The sequence below is a fragment of the Triticum dicoccoides genome, chromosome 4A, assembly GCF_002162155.2.
Source record: "Triticum dicoccoides isolate Atlit2015 ecotype Zavitan chromosome 4A, WEW_v2.0, whole genome shotgun sequence".
In the NCBI taxonomy this organism is placed as follows: domain Eukaryota; kingdom Viridiplantae; phylum Streptophyta; class Magnoliopsida; order Poales; family Poaceae; genus Triticum; species Triticum dicoccoides.
Genome location: NC_041386.1, coordinates 587,654,207 through 587,677,478, shown reverse-complemented (window position 1 = coordinate 587,677,478; position 23,272 = coordinate 587,654,207). Strand labels below are relative to the sequence as shown.

Sequence of the window (23,272 nt, the reverse complement as noted above, 5' to 3'; positions counted from 1 at the left end):
TCTTCCTGGCCTGCTCGACCGCTCCGATCTTGATCTCGTCAACGCATGCACCAACCAAGCGAGCAGAATGGGATCAAATGATACTCTAATATCCGTGCCATTGGATGCCATTATTTTTGGGTGGGTACTGCTGAGTGCACAGGTACGTACGTGCTCGTCCTCGGCTATATCGACCATGCATCGGACGGCCGGCCGGCCCGTGCATGAGGCCCTTTCCCGTGCTCTACCGTGGACGGGTGCTAAATATGTCACATAAGTAAAAAAATGATATGGCACAATATTTAAGGACAGGAGAGAATACTTTGGTGATCCCAAAAAGAACCAATGCCAAGCACGAGAACCTAGGCAAAACACTTAAATGAAACAATTTAGCCAATGCATGAAAGACTTTAGGTGTTAACTCATTAAATAAATGTGCTTAGCAACAACAAGTTAAGCACCTATGCATTGAGGAGTTGAGTTGCTAAGGTAATTAATACACTTAGCAGCTCATCTACAAGCACCTTTGCATTGGAAGAGGTCTGATGGCGGCCATGACTGACTATTCGCCGCGGCTTTGAGATTAGTGCTGCCACACGTTTAACCCACCAGCACCAGGGGTTGAAGCTAACTGCATGCATGCTTCTTCTCTTCTCTTGTCCCGCCATGAAATGATTGCTTCGTGCTCTCCCACCCTCACGCTCCATGACGGCATGATTGATCCATCCATCCACGTCCCACACCGTATATAAACACGAGTCCCTCAGCTCGACCGCTCGATCACACCCATACATGTTGATGTCGTCCTCCATGGACCACGCCGGCCCCTCCGTCCTGCGCTGGCTGCTCTCCGTCGCCGCCGGGGGCCTCTTCGCGCTCTTCCTCCTCGTCGCCTCCCCGGTCCCCTTCCCCTCCGCCTCGCTCTTCCTCGCCCCGACCTCCCCCGCCTCCTCCGCGTCCCGGCGCTCTCAGCTCCCGCTCTTCGTCGACCCGGCGCTCTCGGCGCAGGCCCGCGCGCCGCCGGCCGCGCCCGCCTCGCCGCCGCGGTTCGCGTACCTGATCTCCGGCTCGAAGGGGGACGCCGGGATGCTGCGCCGGTGCCTCCTCGCGCTGTACCACCCGAGGAACCACTACATCCTGCACCTGGACGCGGAGGCGCCCGACTCGGACCGCGCGGCGCTGGCGGCGTTCGTGGCGGCGCACCCGGTGCTCGCCGCGGCGCGCAACGTGCGGGTGGTGGAGAAGGCGAACCTGGTCACCTACCGCGGCCCCACCATGGTGACCACCACGCTGCACGCCGCCGCGGCCTTCCTCTGGGGCGAGGGCCGCGGCAAAGGCGCCGACTGGGACTGGTTCATCAACCTCTCCGCCTCCGACTACCCGCTCGTCACGCAGGACGGTGCGTCGCCGTAATCGCCTCTTCTTGGTGAATGAAACGAGTTCGCTAGCTGATTTGGATTCTGCCATGGCATGCCGCGTGTAGATATGATGGAGGTGTTCTCGGAGCTGCCGCGCGACCTCAACTTCCTGGATCACACCAGCGACATCGGATGGAAAGCGTACGTGCTCCAGCTTGATTGGATGCATGGTCGGCGCATGTTTTTACAAGTTTCTAAAGTTCATCGTGGTTTTCATGCATGGCAGGTTTGCTCGGGCGATGCCGGTGATCATCGACCCGGCGCTCTACATGAAGAAGAAGGGCGACCTCTTCTGGATCCCTCAGAAGCGGGAGCTGCCCACCGCCTTCAAGCTCTTCACCGGTACGCCTCAACTAATCTGTGGGTGCACGCCACGTACGTTTCTCCCTGGAAACCATGGCCATGTCGCCGGCTTCCATTGGCACGTAGCAAGCGAAATTTGGATCTTTTCTTGAGCTGATATTCTTTGGGATATTTAGTTGTGCTGTATAGTGATTGTCGCCGTTGTGCATGTGTGACACGGCACCTATCCATGGCCTGTCCCCTTGAGCATGCCCGTGCGTGCTGCCAATCATTTTAGTAGGGGCTAATAGCCAGCTCGCACTGTCGGTCACGACATTTCCCAGGGAGGAATTGTCTCATTACAATATCGTCCCGTTCGTGGCTCGCACATTGGCTACGTGACCCAAAAATCATGGCCGGTGCGCTGCACATCTTAAAATAAAATGATGATATGACACTCCCACCGTCCCTTATTACATGGTGTCCTCGTTTCGCGTGATTCAATTTTAATCATAATATTTCACCTATAGCATATAGTATGTTTTGTTAGTGAAACTGATATGATGGTCAAAGGTGAATGTAATTATAGACTAGTATGTACTATTTTATACTCCCTACGTCCAAAATTACTTATCGCTCAAACAGACAAGTTATTCTGGACAAAGAGAGTATATACCACGATACAACATCTAGATGGCCGGCCACAACCAAACACAAAAACAATAAGAACAGACTGACAACAGCAAGTACTCTCTATCTCCCTTAATCTTTTATAATTCTCAAGTTAATCCTTGGGGGCCAATCGAGAGAACAAAAAAAATTTACAAATAATTTTTTTAATTAAGGATGATCTGCTTGCTTCGTGCCAGGTTCCGCGTGGATGGTGCTATCGAGGCCGTTCGTGGAGTACCTGATCTGGGGGTGGGACAACCTCCCGCGCACGGTGCTCATGTACTACGCCAACTTCATCTCGTCGCCGGAGGGCTACTTCCACACCGTGGCCTGCAACGCCGACGAGTTCCGCAACACCACCGTCAACCACGACCTCCACTACATCGCCTGGGACAACCCCCCGATGCAGCACCCGCACCTGCTCACCCTCGGCGACTGGGACGGCATGCTCGCCAGCGCCGCCCCCTTCGCGCGCAAGTTCCGCCGGGACGACCCCGTCCTCGACAGGATCGACGCCGACCTCCTGTCGCGGGCGCCCGGCATGCTCGCCCCGGGCGGCTGGTGCGTCGGGGAGGTGCCGGCTGCCGGTGGCAACCGGACCGGCGGCGACGACCCGTGCAAGGCCGTCGGGGACGCGGCGCACGTGCGGCCTGGCCCCGGGGCGGCGAGGCTGAAGCGGCTCGTCACGTCGCTCCTGTCGGAGGAGAACTTCCGGCCGAAACAGTGCAAAGTAGCAGTAGTAGAAGAACATGTTCCCGCAAAAAAAGTAGAAGAACATATTCCCTCAAAAAATGTAGAAGAACATCACTGAAACGAGGATCCCAATCCATTCTTTCCGGATGTCATTTCAGTGTAACGCTTCACGCAATGTATGTATAGTGCACACCAGAGCCTAGTGCCTGGTGCCCAGTGCAGACTGCGGGTCAATCTCTCGAACTGGGTGACATTTTCTCTCCTCGGCATCGGTAATGATTGATCAATGGACTACAGATGAGTGGATTCTTTGTTGGCGCGATGTGAGATTCAAGGCAAAGAAATTTTACAAGTTCTACTTCAGAAATTTAAACCACCCAAAGTACATCACTATGGTTTGGAAGAAAATGCATGATGATCCGGTAATGATTGATCAATGGACTACAGATGAGTGGATTCTTTGTTGGCGCGATGAGAGATTCAAGGCAAGGAAATTTTACAAGTTCTACTTCAGAAATTTAAATCACCCAAAGTACATCACTATGGTTTGGAAGACAAAATGCATGATGAAGCACAAGGGTTTTGCTTGGATAATGTTTATGGACAGAGTCAATACCAGAGATTTACTATGCAGAAGGCATTTTGACACCAGTCTTGCTAACTGAGACTATGCTATATCCGTGAGATCTTACATTGAGATCTGTGCAAAATTTTATTTTCAGTTTTTTTTTTCCTTTTTCTCTCGTGTATGTTATGTCATTTGACTGAGACTTGTAAAATCTTAGTCGACTAAGACCTAGCTACACCTTTTTGACATTGGTGAGGACCACTCTTGCATGCTCTGCCTCTTTGGTTCCTTAGAGACAAACAAGCATCTGTTCTACACATGTCAATTCAGTATTGAATGCTGGAATAAAATTCATATCCACTGGGACACCAATGCAACTATGCAAGAGATGACGGAATTGGACCAAAAGGAATGGCATCAGCCCCCTCTTGAAAGAGACTAGTGGTTGGGGCCCGCCATTGTGGGCCGCTTGAGAGAAAGATGCGCGCACCTCACCATCATGCCAAAAATTAAAAAATATTCTCGCATCACGTGCACACAACAATCTTAAAAGGAAAAAGAAAAAACCTAGAAAAACTTCTCTCAAAAAAGACTCCCTACCATTTAAAAAAAACTCTAAAAAAATACTTTCTCACTGTGACCAACCAGCATGCGCCACATGGCGTAGCTGGTTGGCCACCATTCTAGCGCCTTTTAATGGGTTTAATTGTTATTTTGGCAGCATGGAACATTTGGAAACAAAGAAATATATGCTACTTTGAGAAGATCAGACCATCTCTGCCAGATTGGAGGAGAATGCCTACTGCTGACCTAGACATCCTCAAGCTTAGAGTAAAACCAGAGCTTGCTCAATTTATTGGCGATTCCATCTCTTCTTTCTAACTACCTTGTATAGTTTCCTGTTAGCCTCCTCTACCTCTTTGAGGACATGTAAATACTCTGCTAAGTTAATACTCCCTCCGTCCGGAAATACTTGTCGTTCAAATGGATCTATCTACCACTAAAATAGTGCTAGATACATTCATTTTTCAATGCTAGATACATTCATTTGAGCGACGAGTTACTCGAGATGGAGGGAGTATAGAACAGTGGCGGTAAAAAAACATATCTCGAGGCGGAGTGATCAAATTTCTACTATCAATCCCAGCACAGCACATCTTGGTTACTGTTTCAAAGAAGAAAATTGTCCAATATCTAGTGACATACATAATTATATCATAGACTAGAAAAATTGTTGCGTCTGTATCAACAAGCCTTACTACATCCGTGCACTTGAAAGGCAACAAATGGTAACGCTTACAGCATATACGCTTGAAGAATGTTCATGGAAAAACTAACTCAGACTTGTCACTGTACTTTGTTGCGATAGACTGAATTTTGTCAGTTTGACCTACATACATGCAGCGACCGACCCTGAGAGTGACAGGAATTCCAATATGACTTCTTCCAAGAGGTCAGCATGTAACATGATGGCTATCTGGTTGCCCACCATATATATGTCATCACCAAGTTCCATCCAGTTTGGATCCAGAACCTTGTCATCAGGATGGCCTATCGCCAGCTCCTCCTGCTGCCTGACAATCATTTGCCAGACCTTCTCAACAGGCCCTTCAGGGCCCCAGATAGGCCTGCACTGTCTGGTAGAACTCACCCATGGGTGTATATTGGTGCAAGGTGCAAGGACATCGGAGAGAACAGAATTTGCAAGATCAAACATAAGTCTCCTCTCTGGCTTTGGCCATGAAGTAATTGTGGCGTACTTGCTCTCAAGCCTCTCAAAGACTTGGGGACCAACAGGGAAACTAGATGAGTGCCATGACTTGCACAAGAGCTGCCAGTCAGTTGAAACTATCATACCAGAGCTTATAAGAATATCAAGGAGATATGAGAAGTCCCTGTCCTCCTCAACCTGAAATGCTTCCAAAGATTTGTAAGAAGAATCATTGCCATCATCACATGACATGGAGGAGACTTCAGGTTCATCTCGGAATCGACGATGGTCCATTTGTGTCTCCACACCTGAGGTTAATAAAGAAGTTCCAGTTAATGAATGCATGATGCAAAAATTCTGTAAACAAATCTTTTGTGCAATTCTCGTAAATAGCTGCACTCCTCACATTTTTGGCATACTAAAAGAAGTGATTTAAAACTCAACTTAACTATACACCTAAATTCTTTGTTTGAACAGCATGTTGCAATGTGTGAGTTAGCAATAATGTTTATCAGATGCTATGTCGTAAGTATTTAGCTTAATTTAATGATTGTTTGTATTAACTTCGCAGTTTAGGAGAGCTGGCAATGTACAACAAAAAGACACAAGCACTAGTCTATGCAGCCTTCTAGCTATATTGTTATCTTACTGGGCATTTCTTGCAAGTCATTCTTGAAGAATCCAGAACAGCAACTGTCTTCATCAGTTGGGGGCTGTAGAATGGACACTGGGCTCGGCTGCTCAAACTCTTCCAATCCTTTACGAGACTTTGCCAGATCATCATGATTAGAAATAGATATGGATTCACAGTCATAAAACTGCAAAGGCGTTGCTGAAACCTAAAAAAGATAGGGAAACGACTTGAAGAGCTGTGCACCATAAACTTAGGCTTCATGGTATCAGCATGAAAAGATTTAACAATCTAAACTTGTCAACAGATGAAAGTTGCATTAGAGTCTACATAGTTAGTGGGGAAAATGATGAAGTTTAAATATGACATAACAACAAGTACTCTACTATAGTGGAACAATGCACATCTGATATCATGAAAAAATAGAACTTAGAAAACATATTAATGTTAAAGAAAAAATATCATGAATTGTGTATAATTCAGGATCAATAACTGAAACAGTCTCATTACAGTGATTCTGAATGAGTGAATTGAGTTCACAGAGTTCTTTTATCTTGTCAGAAAACACTTGATTTTTTTTAATGACGGAAGAAACACATCCTCATGATAATAAGAAAATTATGAAACAGGAGTATGATTCAAAGCAGCAGTTGAACACTTATTATTGCAGAGGAATTGGATTGTTCATGCTTCTATGTTAAATTGTTAATAGTAGAGAACTTTTTCGCTATTTCATTCTTGATTCGTTGAAACAACAGAAAGTATGCAACATGCAAGAATATTATGTTTTGTTTTACTTTGCTAAATTCATGGCGCACAAAGTTCAGACCTTCTGTTTCCTAGATAATTGCAATTGAAACGCAGAAGGCACAGTTTCAGCAGGCTCGTGGATTAACCCCTCGTCTGTCGCGAACAATACTCTCTCATTTATGCAGTCAGAAGTTGAAACATTATCAGATGGATGCCATGAATGACACCTGAAATCATCAAGAGAAGGAGAAGCAGGTCTCCGCTGTTCCAAGGCAAGACTTTTTACCACAGAAGCATTCCTTGAGTTATTTTGCCTCCCGCTGGCAATTTGCTTGAGCCTTCGTTTGGCCAGAAAAGAATCAAAGGTAACCTTGCCGTTGTTGTAACTAACTGAAGGATCTGGGAAAATTTCACTGTTAGGAGACCCTTCACAGGAAGAACTCCTGTCCAATGAGGTGTGAAGAGACAGTGGAGATCCATGCTTTGGTAAAACTATAAAGCATCCTTCCTTGTTGTGGCCTTTGCCCTGGTCAACTTTGTTGTGTTGAATCTGAGCATGCGGGTTCAAATTTTTCTTTACCCTCTCTGAATCAGATAAAGCAAACATCTGTGCAAGAGTTCTCGATCCGACATCGCCTTCATCATACTTCCGAAAGGATTTCCCAGGTAAGCTACTTGATGATGACTTGTTGTTTTGCCTGGAGTTAATGTCACCGCCAGAATACATCTGAAATGATCCGGTGCTATTCATATCTATGATGTTGAATTGATCAAATGATGGCTCTTCTCCCTTTGACAGAGAATTGATGGCATCACTAGTCAAGTATCTTTCTCCTTTTTTTCTAGCCACATTAACAGTATTTAAAAGATGTTGTGAAACTCTCTCATTGCTCACTACAACAGACTCAGCCAACTTCTTCCTATTTCTCCTGGAATTGCAATTGTCATGAGAGAGCAACGACATGGAAAAAGAGTTCTCCGGATCATGCCTGTTTCCCAAGCCAGGCTCCAGAACGACAATGTTGTTGAAATCTCCGTAATTCCCTCTCGGCAGATCTTTTATATCTTTAAGTGAGGAATTAGCTAAACCCACTGGGTACTTCCTGAAAGTGCCTGTGATATCTTTCTCATGCTGATTATTTGGGGAATAATTCACATCGCGGGGGCACTTCTCAAACAAAGGATTGTCTATTTCAAGTGGGTTCAAGCGATCCAAGCCATTGCTGTACTCCACGTCATTATCAAATGTTCCATCACAATAGGGAGACTTTGACGGCATAAGCTTTTTTAATTTCATTGCGCTCCTCTTCAAGCTTGGCAGACCTTTAGGGCAATGATACGACATCTCTTTTGTGAAAGTCTCCGGTAGCTCCTCCGACACTTCAAAGACATCCTTGAATTGTTGATGTCTTTTATGGGCTATGTAAGTAGGTGGCAATACGTCAATTCCCATCAGTTTTGCGACCACACTGGGGGATGACCGTCTTTCCTCCAATTCTTTCAGTACATCCTTCCCAACAAGTAGTTTGGCTGGACAGCTGCTAGTCCTTTGTGGCCTGCACTCCTTATATCGATGGCCAAGCTATAGACAATTTCCAAGATAAAAAGAAAAGAAAAAACTCAGTGCTTCAGAATTTTGGTTGTTGATCACAAGTTATAACTATGAAACCATTCAGCTTCAAGAGGATTTTAATGAACAGAAGGAAGTAACTCACCGAAATCTGTTCCATCTTGAAGAGTGACTATATGGAGAATCAACTAAGAGGAGAGGTTCTGATATTCGTCTCAAGTCAAGTGCTTTGTGCCTGCAGATATACATGGAACAAAGATTTAAAGGATGCACATAAGATGGAGAGATAAAATTAACACATAGTGGCACTCGAAGTCTTTGATTTTTCTGCATCAAACAAATTCTAAATGTGACTAGCAAGCCAGTAAACTTGCCGTCACTGTGAAATCGATATTATCAGCTTACTTAATTAGGAAATCTACTCCTCATCTATCTCCGAGCTTTCCATTGCTCCCCAATGCCATGTCAGAACTCGGACTAGCTACTACAGAAACACAACGGCATAACTCTGCGCTTGGAGCATGGTGAGAAAGCACAGTAAGGCGGCGGAAACATAGGCTATGTACTGCATGCAAAGTAGATATGTACATATGAGGAGCTATTTTTTGCGTAAAGGAATCCATTAAAACCAGTACACGAACTGTGACATGCTAACAACTCATCTCCAAAAGACATATACAAACTGTAACATTGTGATGCTATATTTATCTATTTTTGCGGAGAAAACTTCCGATCTATTCATCATCTGTCAAGGTAGTACAAAAAAAACTAGAAGTAAAAAAATACATCCAGGTAAAGCAAAAGCCAAAAAGGGACAAAAGTGCTGAACTCGATACTGGATACACCTTTCCAGGTGCGGCATCAGAAAGCCTCTTTACGAGAAAGTGGCATTCTCTGAGGGAATAAATTAATGCGCCAGAGAAAATCACGACTCGAACAAGATTAAACTAGGCGTGCGTGTAGTTGCAGATTGGCCTTCTGAATGTGGCTTGTGAGCTTATCAACTGCAATTGTTCTTTGTCGGGTGTGCGCCTGTGTCTAGATCGATCTTAAAATGGAGTACTACATCGTTGGAGAATACAGTGTTAATTTTCACAGATAGCGACTGTCAGCTGCTGTCAATGGGAAGTTCAGAAAGAAACAAGCTGTTAATAATAAATAATCAAGGCCAAAAGTCCTCACTCAGCTCAGTTTCAGCCAGATCTGAAACCCACCGGGGGTGCAGCACCAAAGCAGATTCGCTCCTAACCGGACGCGCGTCTTCCTCGCGGCACCACGGTAGCCAGAGCAATGACTCGGCCAGCCACCCAAGAAACGCCCCCGAAAAAACCAAAGCCGCCGCCGCCGCCGCCGCCTCCGCCGCGAACAGGAAGGAGCCCAAGCGATGTTCGCCGCCGGAGACGGGGGAGTGGTGCGGCGTGGACGAGCAAGGGGGGATCTCTCCGGTGGCAAATGCGCGCGAGCTTCCGAGGGGAATCACGTCGGCATTCGCGGCCTCTCTCTTCCCTTCGCCTCTTCTTTTTCCTATCTCGGTTGGATTTGGGAGAGGAGGAGGAGCAGCGCAACGGCGCGGGGCCTGAAGGCCGAGTGGTGAATGGTACCGGACGGATCAGGAATTTAATTGGCGGCGTTAGATGAACTAATTAAATGCTACGGACGAGATTTACTACTACCTCCGTCTAGGTAAATAAGTCATTCGCGTAGTTCTAGATCATCGATTTAAGCAATTAAATATGTGTTATATGTTATGAAAAGTATATCACTAGATTTCTACACGAATGTAATTTCTAAATATATATTTTTTATCGCATATAATACATATTTAGATAGTTAAATCGTCGACCGAAAACTATGTGAATGACTTATTCACCGAGACGGAGGTAGTACTAGCCTCACATGCCTGCGTACACAGATCCCCGTCAATCTCTCAGTGGAACGACCCGATCCCGCCGCTACAGTAGTGTATGGTGCTACAGCACCGATGACACGTGGGGTCGGACCCGCATCAGTGACGACAGTACGACTCTACTGCACGGTGTTACTGCCTACCGTTACCGAGGAGGATCCCAATCTAGGCTACTCCCCTCCGTCAAAAAATAACTGTCTCAATTTTAATACAACTTTATATTAAATTTAATATAAAGTTGAGACGTTTATTTTAAAGCCAAGGCAGTATCAAACAAGAGTTGGTACGACGTCATTTCACACGCCGTCATTACCGCGAAAAATAATTTAAAACCAAGCTTCGTATCAATTTGGAAATCAAACGATTAATGCAATTAATTAGTCTGATCACATATATGCAATTAATTAGCCTGTTGATGGTTTTTTTAGGATGCTTGTGATGGTAGGGAAGCTCAAACTCGGCGGATCGGTTCGGACCGGTGTTCAGACACAGGTTTGAAAGCCGGTCATCCAGTCGTATCTCGCAAATGTCCAACTATATTTAACACATAACGGAGGGCTCACAAACTATTTTTTGACGGACCGGGCCTTACGTTTTTTAGTTGATGTGTTAGCAAACGATGTATCCTTATTTACGCTTCTTTTTTTGCGGAATGTCCTTATTTACGCATGAAGCAAAACCATCATGACGACAGTTCCTAAAAAACATGGAGCTAAAAATAGAGAAAGTTGTAACTGCGCTGCCATGTAGCTATACCTTTTATCTAGACCATCCATTTTTCCATCAACATTCGCGCATATGAACTTTTTCTTTGTTTCTCCCAAATAAGAAAACATTTAAACCTAAAACTTTGCAGGTCAACATCGAGACTAGCATGTGCAGATTTTTTTTTGAATGAAAATATATAAAATGGTAAAACTCATTCAGATTTTTATTTTGAAAATTTTCTTTTGCATAAGAAAAATCTTTATTCTTGTAGTGGTGTTACCTCCATCAGAGTTTGCTTGTCGCCCTGGTATTTTGAGTGATATGCACTAACATTTTGCTAGTCAAATATGTGATCAAAATTTGATCCAAAACACAATGAAGACTAATAAACCCGGATGGAGATAGTACTTGTATGGCGTTGACCTAAAAAAATCAAGATCAAATATTCTCTAATTTGAAAGAAACAAAAAAGAGAAATTACTATGTAAATACAACATAGATCTTGACGCAAAATTGAATGGTCTAGATAGAATGTGTAGCTACATAGGGGTGTAGAAAATCCATACAAAAAGAGGAATTTGTTTCCATTAATATATTCATGACTGAACCACGATCATCCATTAATTAGGAACTTTAATCTATTTATATAAATCAACATATGCTAACGGGTTGACCCAACAATTTTGAGACCCATTACAATAGCATGATCTATACATGACCCGACGACCATCGAGCATGGAGCCAGGCACCATGGTGCCCCAATACATGTGTTCTTCTATGTCATTAATTTATGCCTGAAAGAAAAATAAATACATAATTAAGCACAAAAGAAGAATGACATCATCATAGATAGATAACTATGTACTCCCTCCGGTCCTTTTTACTCTGCACATTAGCTTTGTCTGAAGTCAAAGTTTGCTAAGTTTGACCAAATTATATTAGAAAATATTGACATCTATAACATTTAATAAATATAGTATGAAAATATATTCCGAGATGGATCTAATAATAAATGTGTTGTTATGTGAATGTTAATAATTTTTTGTATAAACTTGGTCAAAGTTGGATGAGATTGACTTCAGACAAACCTAACATGCAGAGTAAAAAGGACCGGAGGGAGTACTGATATTCTCCAACGCTGGTCGATTTTGTCCATCTTTTTACACTATTCTTTCACAAGCTTAAATAGGATTAATTTGGTTGTGTAGAATACAGAAGCAGATGACGTAAATCCAAATTGAAAATCATTGCACGGTGTAGTAGTACATCCACATACTATTGTAAATCGAAATTGGGATGTCACCTGGGATCCTTACTTTTCACCTATATAGGTCCCCTCTTTTTTTGCGCACACTATATGGGTCTCCTCAGAATTAATAAGCTCAAAATAATGACATGATACAAAGAATTGAGAGAATAATTGCCGGCTCTTCTTTCATATGATGAAAGACTACAACTAATCAAGTCTGTCTTTTCTTCCCTTTTCTACTTATTTCATTCAGTTTGTCTAATTCACATCTAGATATTTTTTAAGGATGTCACATCTAAGCTCTCATAAGTATATAATGCAGCAACAAGAAACAAAAAAATTAGGAAAAAAAATAGACCACAAACAGAGTGGACATCAACTTAGATGTGACATAGTTATGTCACATCTAGATGTGTCCTAGACGGACCCTATTTCATTTGCTGCTTTGCTCTACCTGTGGTTGCAGTGGATCAGGTCAACAAATACCTAAGGCTTTGTTAATGGATGACATTTGGCTCCAAAAATATTGGCCCGACGCTTATTGCTTGGAACATAGTTTGCAAACACAAAGGCATGTGGTCTAGGAGTTTTAGAAATTGCTTCCCAAGATAAAGCTCTGCTTATGAAGAGCCTACACAAATTCTATAACAGAGAAGACATGCCTTTGGTTCGTCTGATGTGGGAAATATATATATTATTCAACTCCACCATCGCCATGGAAGAATGATGGTTTGTTTTGGTGGAAGCTCACTTGAAATTAATTCTACTTTACAAGGAGGAGGCAATTTGAATCGTTGGAATGGGTCAATCTGTCTTGTTCTGGGATCATAAATGGATAGGAAAACCTTTAGCACAACAATTCCCAAAACTTTACTCTTTTGTGAAAAATAGAATGTCTCTCTGGCCAATGTGTTGGTCACTCAAAATTTTTGGCTGAAGAATCCACAGACCTCTGTCAAATCAGGCATTTCTGCAATTCAATGTGTTTGATGATGATTGCCCAAGTTAACCCATCCTTACCTATAGACACCTGGTCCAAAAAAATGGAAGCCTTGAAACTTCTCTCCCAACAATATGCATAAGAATATGATGGGCCAATCAGAAGCAAGCTTCCTTTTCAAATGGTTATGGAAATGTGATAGCAGAATTAGACATGAAATATTCTTTTGGGTTGCCATACATGACATAATTAATACCAGGGGGCTGCTCAAAGGTAGACCCTTCCCCATGGAAGCTTATGATTGTCTGATATGGAATGAATCTTCTGAAGAATCTACCTTGCATCTCCTCTGGGACCTTTGTTTCAATTTTTCTAGGAGTCTATTGCCCCCCAAAAAATAAAGAGGCATTTCTTTCTTTGATGAAGTGGTGGTACTTTTGCAACAAGCTCTTCCTAAGAAAGTTGTGGGACATTCTAATTGTGCAATGTTGGAACATTTGGATGCAAAGGGGTGAAAAGACTTTCTAGAATGAAGTCCCAGGACTAATCTCTTGGAGACATAGATTGGAACAAGATCTTCTCCCGCTTAAGCGTAGAACGAAAGCAAAGAATATAGACTACCTTGATTAGTGAATTGCATCCCTGATTTAATTTCAGCTAGTTTTCTTCTATTATATTATTGGTCATGTTAGAAAACACTAGAGTGGGATGTTGGGCTTGTTTCCATTTTATGTAAATAACTTTATTATATTGATTACTAGAAAATTGTTCTATGGTTACGGGGTAAAAGCCGGTTATATAGTATCAAGTGGAAGAAGTAAGACTGATGGCGTGTGTACCCCATCTCGAAACTCTCGTTTCACCTTCCACTCGGGTCGTCTAGCACCTGTAGATGGGTAATCTTCTCCTTTGTTCCTACCAGCACATAGAAGAAAAACAATGATAGTTAGGCAAGTATAAATAATAACACTCTGAAATCAAAAGAAACCTACATATGACGTACATACCAGTGCGCGGGGGAGCAGCATGTTAAGATATGACATATAAGGCTACGGGGCCCTTGTGCACGGTCATTTATGCTGCACCGATCGAATGCCCGTGACCAGGTGCGATTACTGATATGTACTGTGCAAAACAGTGCTCTATCGGATGGTAGTAGACAATAGGAGTATTTGACAAAAAACTACCACATTAGGGGTTACCGTCCCACAGAACTACCACATTCAAAAAAGTGACTGATAATTACCAAAAAAATCTAATTTTGTGACTAAAAACTACCACATTTGAAAAATGACCGGTTTAGACGATTTAAACACGTTTATGACATGCGGGACCCACCCGTCAGGGGTGACGTGGCGGCACGGTCAATCTTGTTTATTTAGACCGTTAAGTTGAGCGTTATGACAAGTGGGGCCCACACGGTATTCTTCTTCCTCCTCTCCGTATCTTCCTTTGGCATTTTACCAAACACCTCCTGTGCATGGGAGGGAAGCGGGTCAACTCCGGTGACGCGCCCGCTGTGAAGACGCCCCCGTCGCTCCTGACCGAGGAAGATGGTCCAGAGGACGCCACATCCTCGCGCGCCCAGGACGACAGCGAGGTGCGCGCCTCACCTGCTTGAGGTGCTTCGCCAAGGTGCTCGCATGTGCTGCAGGAGCTGCTCGTCGTGGTGCTCGCGCTGCTGGTGCTCGCGCACTGTGGCCGAGCCTCGTGGAGGGCGGGAGCCTCAATGTCTCGTTCCAGCGGAAGGGGAGGAGGGTGTTGCGGAGCTCTGGCTCACCCGCGGTCGTCGCAGGAGGCGAGAGGAGGCCGGAGCTGTGGTGCTGCTGCTTGCGGCCGCTGCTACTGCTCCTATGCTGGAGGATGTTGCGGTGGTCTTTTTGGAGGTGGCAGCGAAGGACACGACTTCGACGGCCGAAACACGGTAGTGGCCACGGCCTTGGCGAGCACCCCGGACACCTCGACCTCTGCTGCGCTGTTGGACGCGGAGGGCATGGGGAACTTGACCATGGCATGCACATAGGCGGAGAGGTGGGCCAGGTCCTTCTCGGCGCGACGCAGGGACCGAACCGCGAATGCGAGCCTGTTGCCGCCTCGGCGCCGGAGTGCGGCCTGCGGCTCGGCGGCAAGGGGATGAACAGGAGCTCGGCTTGCGCGTCGAGGCGAGCGAGGCCCGTGGTGCTATAGGGACTAAAAGAAGGTTTTCGGGTTGGCCTAACCCACACATGGCGATCAACCCCTAAAGTAAGACCATGCTTAGTAAGATTGTGAGTCTGAACATTCGAGGTTCGAAACTCGTGACTAATAAGGATGAAAACTAGACATATGATCTTCGATCTCATTAATCACAGCGCCCGTAAGGAGACACACTTCCGCTTTGGATGGCATCAACTGATGTCTTGCAATCCGAGGCCACCAAGATCCGTTGAGAGTAGGTGTCATCTGCAAGAGCTAACGCCTCCCGAGTTGCAAGTGCCTCGAGGTAGGTGGATCAACTATGCGAGGGAAGAAAAATGTTGAAGCTCCCATGAACATCCCGTCTTGGTCTCGAAGCCACATCCTTGACATTAATCTTTACATAGCTCGGCAGCAGCGGGATCCAGTGGTTCGGTCTAGCCAAAGTAGTTCATTGCACTGTCCCGGTAGTTCTCTGCAAAAACTAAATATCATTCAAATAAGAGTTCACAAAACCGTGTATAGATCAGGGGCTCTGAAAAATATCCTTTTTGTCGGGAGCTCCAGATAGCCCAGGTCGACGTGCGAGCTGAAAAACAGTACCACAAGTCCACTACTGGTCGAAGCAGGGGCGGACCCAGAAACGGGCTGAACCCCGGGCTGGGCCATGTATATGGGCTTTGGGCTGTTAAATTCTATAAAAATATCTAGCATTTAAAGAGCATTTAGGAAAAAAAACATTTGACAGATTAAGTGACAAATTGGCGGGGTTCGCTAGGGATACGTCTTGTCCGTACCGGTTCCTAACAGAAATCGTCTACGGGCCGCCGACGACGGGCCAGCCAGTTAATTGTTCGTTGCGTGATGCCTTCGCTCATTTCACGTCCGGTTACTGTTTCGGTCGGCCAAGTCTGGTTTTCTACCTTTTTATTGTTTGTTTCTTATGTTTGTTTCTTTGTTTTTTTTGTTGGTTTTCTTTGTTTTTTCTTTTGTCTTGGTTATGTTTTCAGTTTTATTTGTTTTTGATGGTTTTGTCGGTTTTCCTTTTTTATACCTTAACTTTCATTTTCTGTTTCTTGCTTTCTTGCTTTTTTGTTTCTTTGATTTTCTTTTAGTTTTTACCGGTTTTCTTAGATCTTTTGTTTTTTAAACATTTCTTTTTTCCTTTTCTTTTTTCAACACATGTCTGCTTTTTCATATAAGTTGTCTATTTTTTGTTTACAAGTAAAACATTTCTATACACATTTAATATTTAAAAATACATGTTTAACATTTAAAAAATGTTTTTTGAATATATTTTTCAAATACTCACTTCATCCCATATTAGTTATCGCTGAAATGAATGTATCAAGATGTATTTTAGTGCTAGATACATCCGTTTGGACTACTAATAATATCGAATGGAGGGAGTACATATTAAACTCTTTTTTCAAATACATGTTGAAACATTTTTCTAATGAGAAAAGAATAATAATGTGAAGAAAAAGGTAAATGGAAAAATTAAAAATACGCACGAAGGCAGCATGATGCGACATTTTTACTTGCTGGGCCGGCCCTGTTTGGGCTCCCTGTAGGCGAGCCCTGCGTTGGTGTTGCTGCGGGCGGCACATGGCGGGAGCAACTAGTTAACGAGCGCTCCTTCGGGAGCCTCGCAACGATTAGCGTCATTTGGCGCGCTCTCAACCATTCGCCACGTGTCGCGCTCTGGATGCTTCCTCCAGATTTTGTTTTTTTATTTTTCCTTACGCGTTTTCGGCTTTTTAAACGGTTTTTATTCGGGTTTTTTCCGACGTTTTGGTTTTCCTCCGGTCTTCCTTAGCTTTTTGATTAAATAATTGAAAAAAAAATTTACGTGAAAAAAACGTATTTTCTTTTTTTCCTTTTGCGAAAGTCACGTTTTTTTCCGCGAGAGGCACGGTTGTGCTTTAGCGAGAGTCACGACCGTGCCTTCCGGAAATGGAAAAAAACGCGTTTTTTTTGCGAGAGTCACGGTTTTGCTTCCGCGAGAGGTACGGTTGTGCTTCCGCGAGAGTCACGGCCGTGCCTCTCGGAAAAGGGAAAAAACAAAACGCGTTTTCTGTTTTTTTTTCTTTCACGAGAGTCACGGTTTTGCTTCCACGAGAGGCACGGTTGTGCTTTTGCGAGAGTCACGGCCGTGTCTCTCAGAAAGGGAAAAATACGTGTTTTCTGTTTTTTTCTTTCGCGAGAGTCACGGTTTTGTTTTCACGAGAGTCACGGCCGTGCCTCTCAGAAACGGGAAAAAAACATGTTTTCTGCTTTTTTGTCCTTCCACTAGAGTTACGGTTTTGCTTCCCCGAAAGGCACGGGCGTGATTTTCGCTAGAGGCACGGGCGTGCCTCTTTCGGAAAGGAAAAAAACCGTGCTCCCGGTTTCGGTCTTTTCGCCCGGTTTTTTTCGTCTGGTTTTTTTCATGAAAAAAATTTCGTCAAAATCTATCAACATCTGATCTAGTTTTGAAGATCTCGACGCGAGAAATTCAATAGTGAAAACAGTTCGAGATTTGGACGCACGGTTTAAAAAATAAAACGTTTTGAATAAACGGATCTACGAAAAAAGGGAAAACTTCCAGGTTGCGACAAGTGGCATGCTGCATATGCGCCACCTGGCGCGACCTGGAAAAGTGAAGTGTTTTTTACAACGAGTACTCTTTAATTAGTGATTTCGGCACATGACCGCGCCCGACGAGTTTTCACACGCGACGTTATTGATTGGATGGGCCGGTCAATTTTCAGCTGGCGTACACACTGTTTTTGTGATCCTTCGAGTAGGTTCCTTCTGGTTTTTACCGGTTTTAGGAACCTTTCAGGCTTTGTTTTTCTGCTTTTTTTTCTGTTTCATTCGGGTTTTGTCCTTTTATTGTTCTTCTTTTCTTTCTGAAATAGTTTCCTTTTTTTCAAATATTCAGAAATTCCAAGACAATTCAGGAAGTTCAATTGTTCACTTTTTCAAAAAAATATTCTAGACTTTTTAAAAAATGTTCGTGTTTCATATTTTGTTTGGAATTTCAGAAAATGCTCCTTTTTCCAAAATCTGTTCACAAATTCAATAAATGTTCGTGTTTCATATTTTGGTTTTACAAATATGCTCATGATTTTTCAAGAAAGTTAACATTTACAAAATTTGTTCAGAAGTTCAAAAATAAAATGGGTTTAAATTTTTTCCAAAAATAAAAAAATCACTTTTCAAAAAGTGTTCGACATATTGGAATATTTGCACATTTTAAAAAGTTCTATGTTTCAAAAAGAACTTGATACAGTAAATCACTACAAGAACACGGACCTACAGTAATTTGCTAAAGTGCGTGGGAGATACAGTAACCGGGGATCATCAACGTTAGATACCTCCTCAACTGACGCTACAACGTGTATGGGCGGGCCATCAAGACACCTCATGTGTGCTGCATCCACCTATCGGCGCAAAAGTGTGAAATAGGAGTGTTCCCCAACGGCGTATTCAACCAATCCATTCTTAACACCATGTCATAGGCAACCAGTGGATTCCACTCCTTGCTCTCAGCATTATTTCAAGTAGTTTTGGGCCTAAGCACCGGGCTAAAGGCCAGGCTAGGTCAACCCTAGGGTGAAACACTGTGGTCCCTTCTCTTTTTTTTTGAAAAGTCCAAAGGCAATATATTTACTAGCACAAACCCTTACAAAAACACCCTTACAAAAATTGAAAATTGCATACAAATCCTTGAAGGTACCCAAGTCCTCTTCCTCCTACATCAACGGGGGGCACACCATGAGCAAAACTGACTGTCGTCTCTGAGTTTCTCAACAAATCAAACTTATTTAAACCCAGGAGTTTGTAGAAGCAGTTCCCGGGAAGTCATCAATGTAGACCAGAAGAAGCCGACGATGGCGATCTGTGTAGGAAATTGGCGCCTCATAGAAGAAAACGACGGAGAGAGAAGACCCCAGTTGCAGCCAGACGGAATCGGGGAACACAAACCTTCCACGCACTCTGACGAGGTCAAGGCTGGCCAATCTTCGTCGGTCGGAACTAGAGCAGGAGGACCAAGATGTAAAACCATGTTGTCTGCTTCGCAAGACAACGTGACCTAGACAAACCTACGAAATATGAGGACACACCATCTTCCACACGTCCAAGAGATACGAGTAAGCATCACTGGAACAAGGGCGTGGCGGGGAGACCTTGTTCCATGCCAACGGGACACCATCATCACGCCACCTCCAAACGGAAACTTATCTAGTGCTCCAAGAGGAGGAAACTATGGCTCCCACCGGTAGATTCGGGTCTCGTCACACACTCCCACCAATAGAGCCGGTGGCGGTGGAGGAGGTCAGCGCACCAGCGGAGGAGGATGAGGACCACCCTAGATCTTATATGGCAGGGCCTGCGTGTGTCTCTTGTCATGCTGGCCATACGCTTGCGTATTGCTGTTCACGGAAGAAATTCAACCACACCATTAGTTCCATGTGTTGCCACGGAACAATAAGCAAAGTATGTGTGCATTGGTTATTCCATTTTGTCAATCAAGCGCCCCAAATGTTTAGTATTTCACAAGCACGAACATATTTCTTTTGCTCACTAACTCTCAGCCACCATACCCCCCAAAAAAAAACTCTATACTGTTAGGAAAGGTATCATTTGTGCAGGCTCCTAAAATCTCTCATCCCCTTTCTACCATGGCCACGTTCTGCCACACTATCCTGCCCGTCGGCGTTGATGCAGAACAGGTCATAGGAAAAAACCACTCAGGACGTCGCACAACAATTAGCTAGTAATAGTAACGGCTTAGATCAAAGCGATGAACTGACGAAAGCAACCATGCATGCATGTCCCGTACTCGAGTCCCAACCTAGCGCAGTTATCAGTGTTAGGTGTCAGTGTGTACCGCCTGGCCCTGATCCTGCTATCCATGTACTCATTCCCATGCGTTAGGATTGTAGCAAGCCATGTCGTCCTTGCCTCCTTGGGCTCCGGCCGCTGGCTGCAGGAGAGCGAGCCTTGTCCCATGCAGCCAAGAGCATCTCCAATATAAAATGTAAATTTGAAGATGTACTCTCTTCGTTTTTTTAATCTGCATATAAGATTTGATTAAAATCAAACTTTGTAAAGTTTGACCAACTTTGTGGAAAAAAATATCAACATCCATAATACTAAAGCTATATGGTATGGAAATTAATTTCATGATGCATCTAACAATATTGATTTCATATTCTGAATCTTGACATTTTTTTCATATTCTGAATCTTGATTTTTTTTTTTTGCATCTACATCGTCTACCGGAGAAGTGTTCTGGACCTCGAAGATGCAAAAGTTTGTTATTTTTGCATCCATATTATCAGATGCTCCTATGTCAGCACAGTACTAGCCTATGTCACTTGTCAGCACAGTACTAGTAGCAAATCAAATCAGCAGGTCGCCATGCATCGTCAGCCATCGCTGCCTCTCGCAGCTCTTCGTAGCGAGGTTCAAGGCCAGGATCAGCAGCCATGCAGACGTACGGAACCTCAAAATGCGCGTCTCGACAGCAGCGGCAGCTCAAGAGAAAAGATAAAGCGAGCAAAGAGACGATGCGGCTCCTCCTCCTTGTGTCTGCCTGCAAAAGAAGTGGCGCGGCCAACCATGAAATCGCCTAGCAGTGACGACGTTGCCCGGTTATCAAGGTGCATGTGGGTGAGATGGGTCTAGCGGCACTCTGCTACCTCTTGCCACTCCATGCACCCTGCTCCCGTTTCTGCGTGAAAAGAACCTCACCTACACCTACACGAACGTTTGCACTGCACCCCAGCATCTCGAATTCCGGAGTATTGTGATTGATCGTTGATGGTTGTTACTAGGAGTACACACATGTAAGTGTGTGCAGAGAGTGGTGTCAGTCACTTGTTAGTACTCCTTTGAGTCCTTTGAAAGCATGCAAACATACGGCCCAATTATTAAACATCATCGTGAAGACTGAAAGCTAATAGTAGGAGTAGAATCGAAATGTGCATGCCAGGAATCTTTGAGCTTTACTCTCTGTGTGAGTGAAGTGAGTAGTGATAGCAGGCTCAGCTTGGAGTTGGAGCGCTCCTTTTAACACCATTAACCCCTCCTCCAAAGAAGAAAAAGAAAAAGAACAAAACCTCATCAAGAGAGGAGAACAAAGCACTTTGGCCAAAGCAACCACGGTGCCATGGAGTGTGCACCATGCATCTTCCTCTACCCCTCTGTATCTACTACTAATACATGAATGAATACTTATAACTATATAACTGCCCTCCACCATCATGAGCACCACCACATGCATGCATGGCTCTTAGCCATGGAACCTTCCATTCCACCTCAATGTTTGTGTGCTCTGCTCGCTCGTTGAGCCTCTCAGCATTGATCGACGGTTTTCGTGATTGCTCCTGTCCTGCCTTACACTCTCCTTGCCGGTGCGTCTCCCCATCTGGCTCTCCTGAAAAAGCAAACACATCATGGTTTTGGTTAGCCACATGCACAAGAGGCAAAACAAGCCGGTGAATCGAGGTAAGTCTGCATGGCCATGATGCTTGATGCAGGGGACCAGCCAGAGGATCCTTCCATATTTTTTTTTATCTAAATAACTGAGTAGGTGCATGCTATATGGCTCTGCATTATTAGCATTAGCAGTTATATTTTTGTCTACTTTGTAGTATGGAGAGTTTTTACAGTACAAAGTGTGGTTATACGTTAGAAGTTCTATACTTTCTTCGTATCAAAATATAAGACGTTTTTGCAGTTCAAATCTGGTACAGAGGTAGCACTAGTCTACTAGAGAAGTAAACTAAGCACGAGCGAAGTTTTAGGAAGAAAGAACGACCAGAGATGACACGAGTAACAATACCTATTGTGAATCGGATCGGGCCCGTTCGGCACCTTCCTCTTGCTGTTCTTGTATGGATCCTCCAATGCAGCTCCCTCCGAAGGTGGCGTCGTTGCAGCGGCAGCGATGGGAGGAGCCGCAGCTAGGGTGGCAGCCTGTGCCGCGGCAGCAGCCGGACCAGGAGCACCCGTGCCACCAACTGCCCCAGTCCTGATGCCGTTCGCCATCGTCGCCGACAAGAGCACGGCGCAGACGAGCAAGGCCAGGCCACTGATCCGGCATCGACCAGCAGCAATGCCGCCCATGGCTCGCTCTGGCTGGACTTCTTCTTGCTTCTGCGGGCTGCAAGCTAGATCAGGTGACTGATCAGTGATCAGTGATCAGTTCACCACAGCCTGAATTCTCTCGTGCCTAGCTAGCTAGCTTGCTTCGCACAAGTACCACGACGCCTCCTCCGCCTGGTGCTGAAGAGGAGGTGATGGAGTTGGAGCTCCTCTGTTCGGAGCAGTGAGCAGAGGAGAGTGACAAGTGGCCGGCGATTGGAAGAAGAGAGAGTGAGTGAGTGTGTGATACTATGGTCCTAGCTGCCGATAATAGTATGGTCTTCTACTCTATCTGGTGTACATATATATATGGGAAATCTGTTCTTGTGTCTCTATCTGGCGTAGTTTTAGCTTTGATCGATCCCCTGACGTTGATGTGCAGCAGATAGAGATGTGGCGTGGCTCTGGTTCCCTTTGTTGCTTGGCTCGAAAAAAGCAGCAGAGAAATCAGCAACACGCAGACACAGCAGGTCTAGTCGTGATCAGCCTACGTATAAATAGCAGAATTCAGCTGCGCGCCCGAGGAGGACAGGGAGGTTCCAAACTGGGTAGAGTAGATTATCTATCTAGCCATGCATGCAGGGCCCTACTGCTCCACTTAGCATGCACTATCAGATTGATTGATACTACTATGGTTGCTTTAGCAAGGATGATTCTTGGAGCGAGTATGGTATGGTTCCAATGATTCCACCGCATATGGGTTTGGTCGATCGACGGCGACATGTGATGTGAGGGAAGCCAAGCTCGTATCAGCGAGCAGGGGAGCCGGCCGGAGGTGGTGGTCATCAGGTAGGTCATTCCCTTTGCTTCTTCCCCGGCCGGCGGCTTTGGGTTTGGGTTTCCGTTCCTGGTTAATTTGGGATGGAAAGCGACCATGTGA

The 23,272-nt window shown here is 44.7% G+C and overlaps 3 protein-coding genes across 4 annotated transcripts; 1 reads left to right on the top strand and 2 right to left on the bottom strand.

The window, feature by feature from the left end:
• Positions 1 to 640: 640 nt before the first annotated feature.
• LOC119287017 (beta-glucuronosyltransferase GlcAT14B-like) lies at positions 641 to 3,340 on the top strand. Its single transcript, XM_037566494.1, has 4 exons — positions 641 to 1,378; positions 1,463 to 1,538; positions 1,624 to 1,739; positions 2,549 to 3,340. The coding sequence occupies exons 1-4, from the start codon at positions 772 to 774 to the stop codon at positions 3,160 to 3,162; spliced, it is 1,413 nt and encodes a 470-aa protein (XP_037422391.1). The 5' UTR covers positions 641 to 771; the 3' UTR covers positions 3,163 to 3,340.
• A 1,384-nt stretch (positions 3,341 to 4,724) lies between these two features.
• LOC119287016 lies at positions 4,725 to 9,864 on the bottom strand. 2 transcript variants are annotated; one of them, XM_037566492.1, is made up of 5 exons: positions 9,457 to 9,864; positions 8,420 to 8,509; positions 6,784 to 8,286; positions 5,973 to 6,162; positions 4,725 to 5,631 (listed from the first exon to the last, which is right to left on the bottom strand). In XM_037566492.1, the coding sequence occupies exons 2-5, from the start codon at positions 8,432 to 8,434 to the stop codon at positions 5,003 to 5,005; spliced, it is 2,337 nt and encodes a 778-aa protein (XP_037422389.1). In that variant the 5' UTR covers positions 8,435 to 8,509; positions 9,457 to 9,864; the 3' UTR covers positions 4,725 to 5,002. The 2 variants fall into 2 exon arrangements, with proteins under 2 accessions (XP_037422389.1, XP_037422390.1); XM_037566493.1 differs by having other exon boundaries at positions 9,489 to 9,864.
• An 11,377-nt stretch (positions 9,865 to 21,241) lies between these two features.
• LOC119289220 lies at positions 21,242 to 22,812 on the bottom strand. The gene is made up of 2 exons (XM_037568593.1): positions 22,091 to 22,812; positions 21,242 to 21,682 (listed from the first exon to the last, which is right to left on the bottom strand). The coding sequence occupies exons 1-2, from the start codon at positions 22,372 to 22,374 to the stop codon at positions 21,643 to 21,645; spliced, it is 324 nt and encodes a 107-aa protein (XP_037424490.1). The 5' UTR covers positions 22,375 to 22,812; the 3' UTR covers positions 21,242 to 21,642.
• Between the last annotated feature and the right edge of the window lie 460 nt (positions 22,813 to 23,272).

Coding starts and splice junctions, on each gene's coding strand:
- LOC119287017 (XM_037566494.1), top strand. CDS start 772: ATGTTGATGTCGTCCTCCATGGACCACGCCGGCCCCTCCGTCCTGCGC. Junction 1,379..1,462: donor CCCGCTCGTCACGCAGGACG/GTGCGTCGCCGT, acceptor TGCCGCGTGTAG/ATATGATGGAGGTGTTCTCG. Junction 1,740..2,548: donor CGCCTTCAAGCTCTTCACCG/GTACGCCTCAAC, acceptor GCTTCGTGCCAG/GTTCCGCGTGGATGGTGCTA.
- LOC119289220 (XM_037568593.1), bottom strand. CDS start 22,374: ATGGGCGGCATTGCTGCTGGTCGATGCCGGATCAGTGGCCTGGCCTTG. Junction 21,683..22,090: donor CCCGATCCGATTCACAATAG/GTATTGTTACTC, acceptor TTGCTTTTTCAG/GAGAGCCAGATGGGGAGACG.
- LOC119287016 (XM_037566492.1), bottom strand. Junction 6,163..6,783: donor AATTATCTAGGAAACAGAAG/GTCTGAACTTTG, acceptor TATCTTTTTTAG/GTTTCAGCAACGCCTTTGCA. Junction 5,632..5,972: donor TGACTTGCAAGAAATGCCCA/GTAAGATAACAA, acceptor TATTAACCTCAG/GTGTGGAGACACAAATGGAC.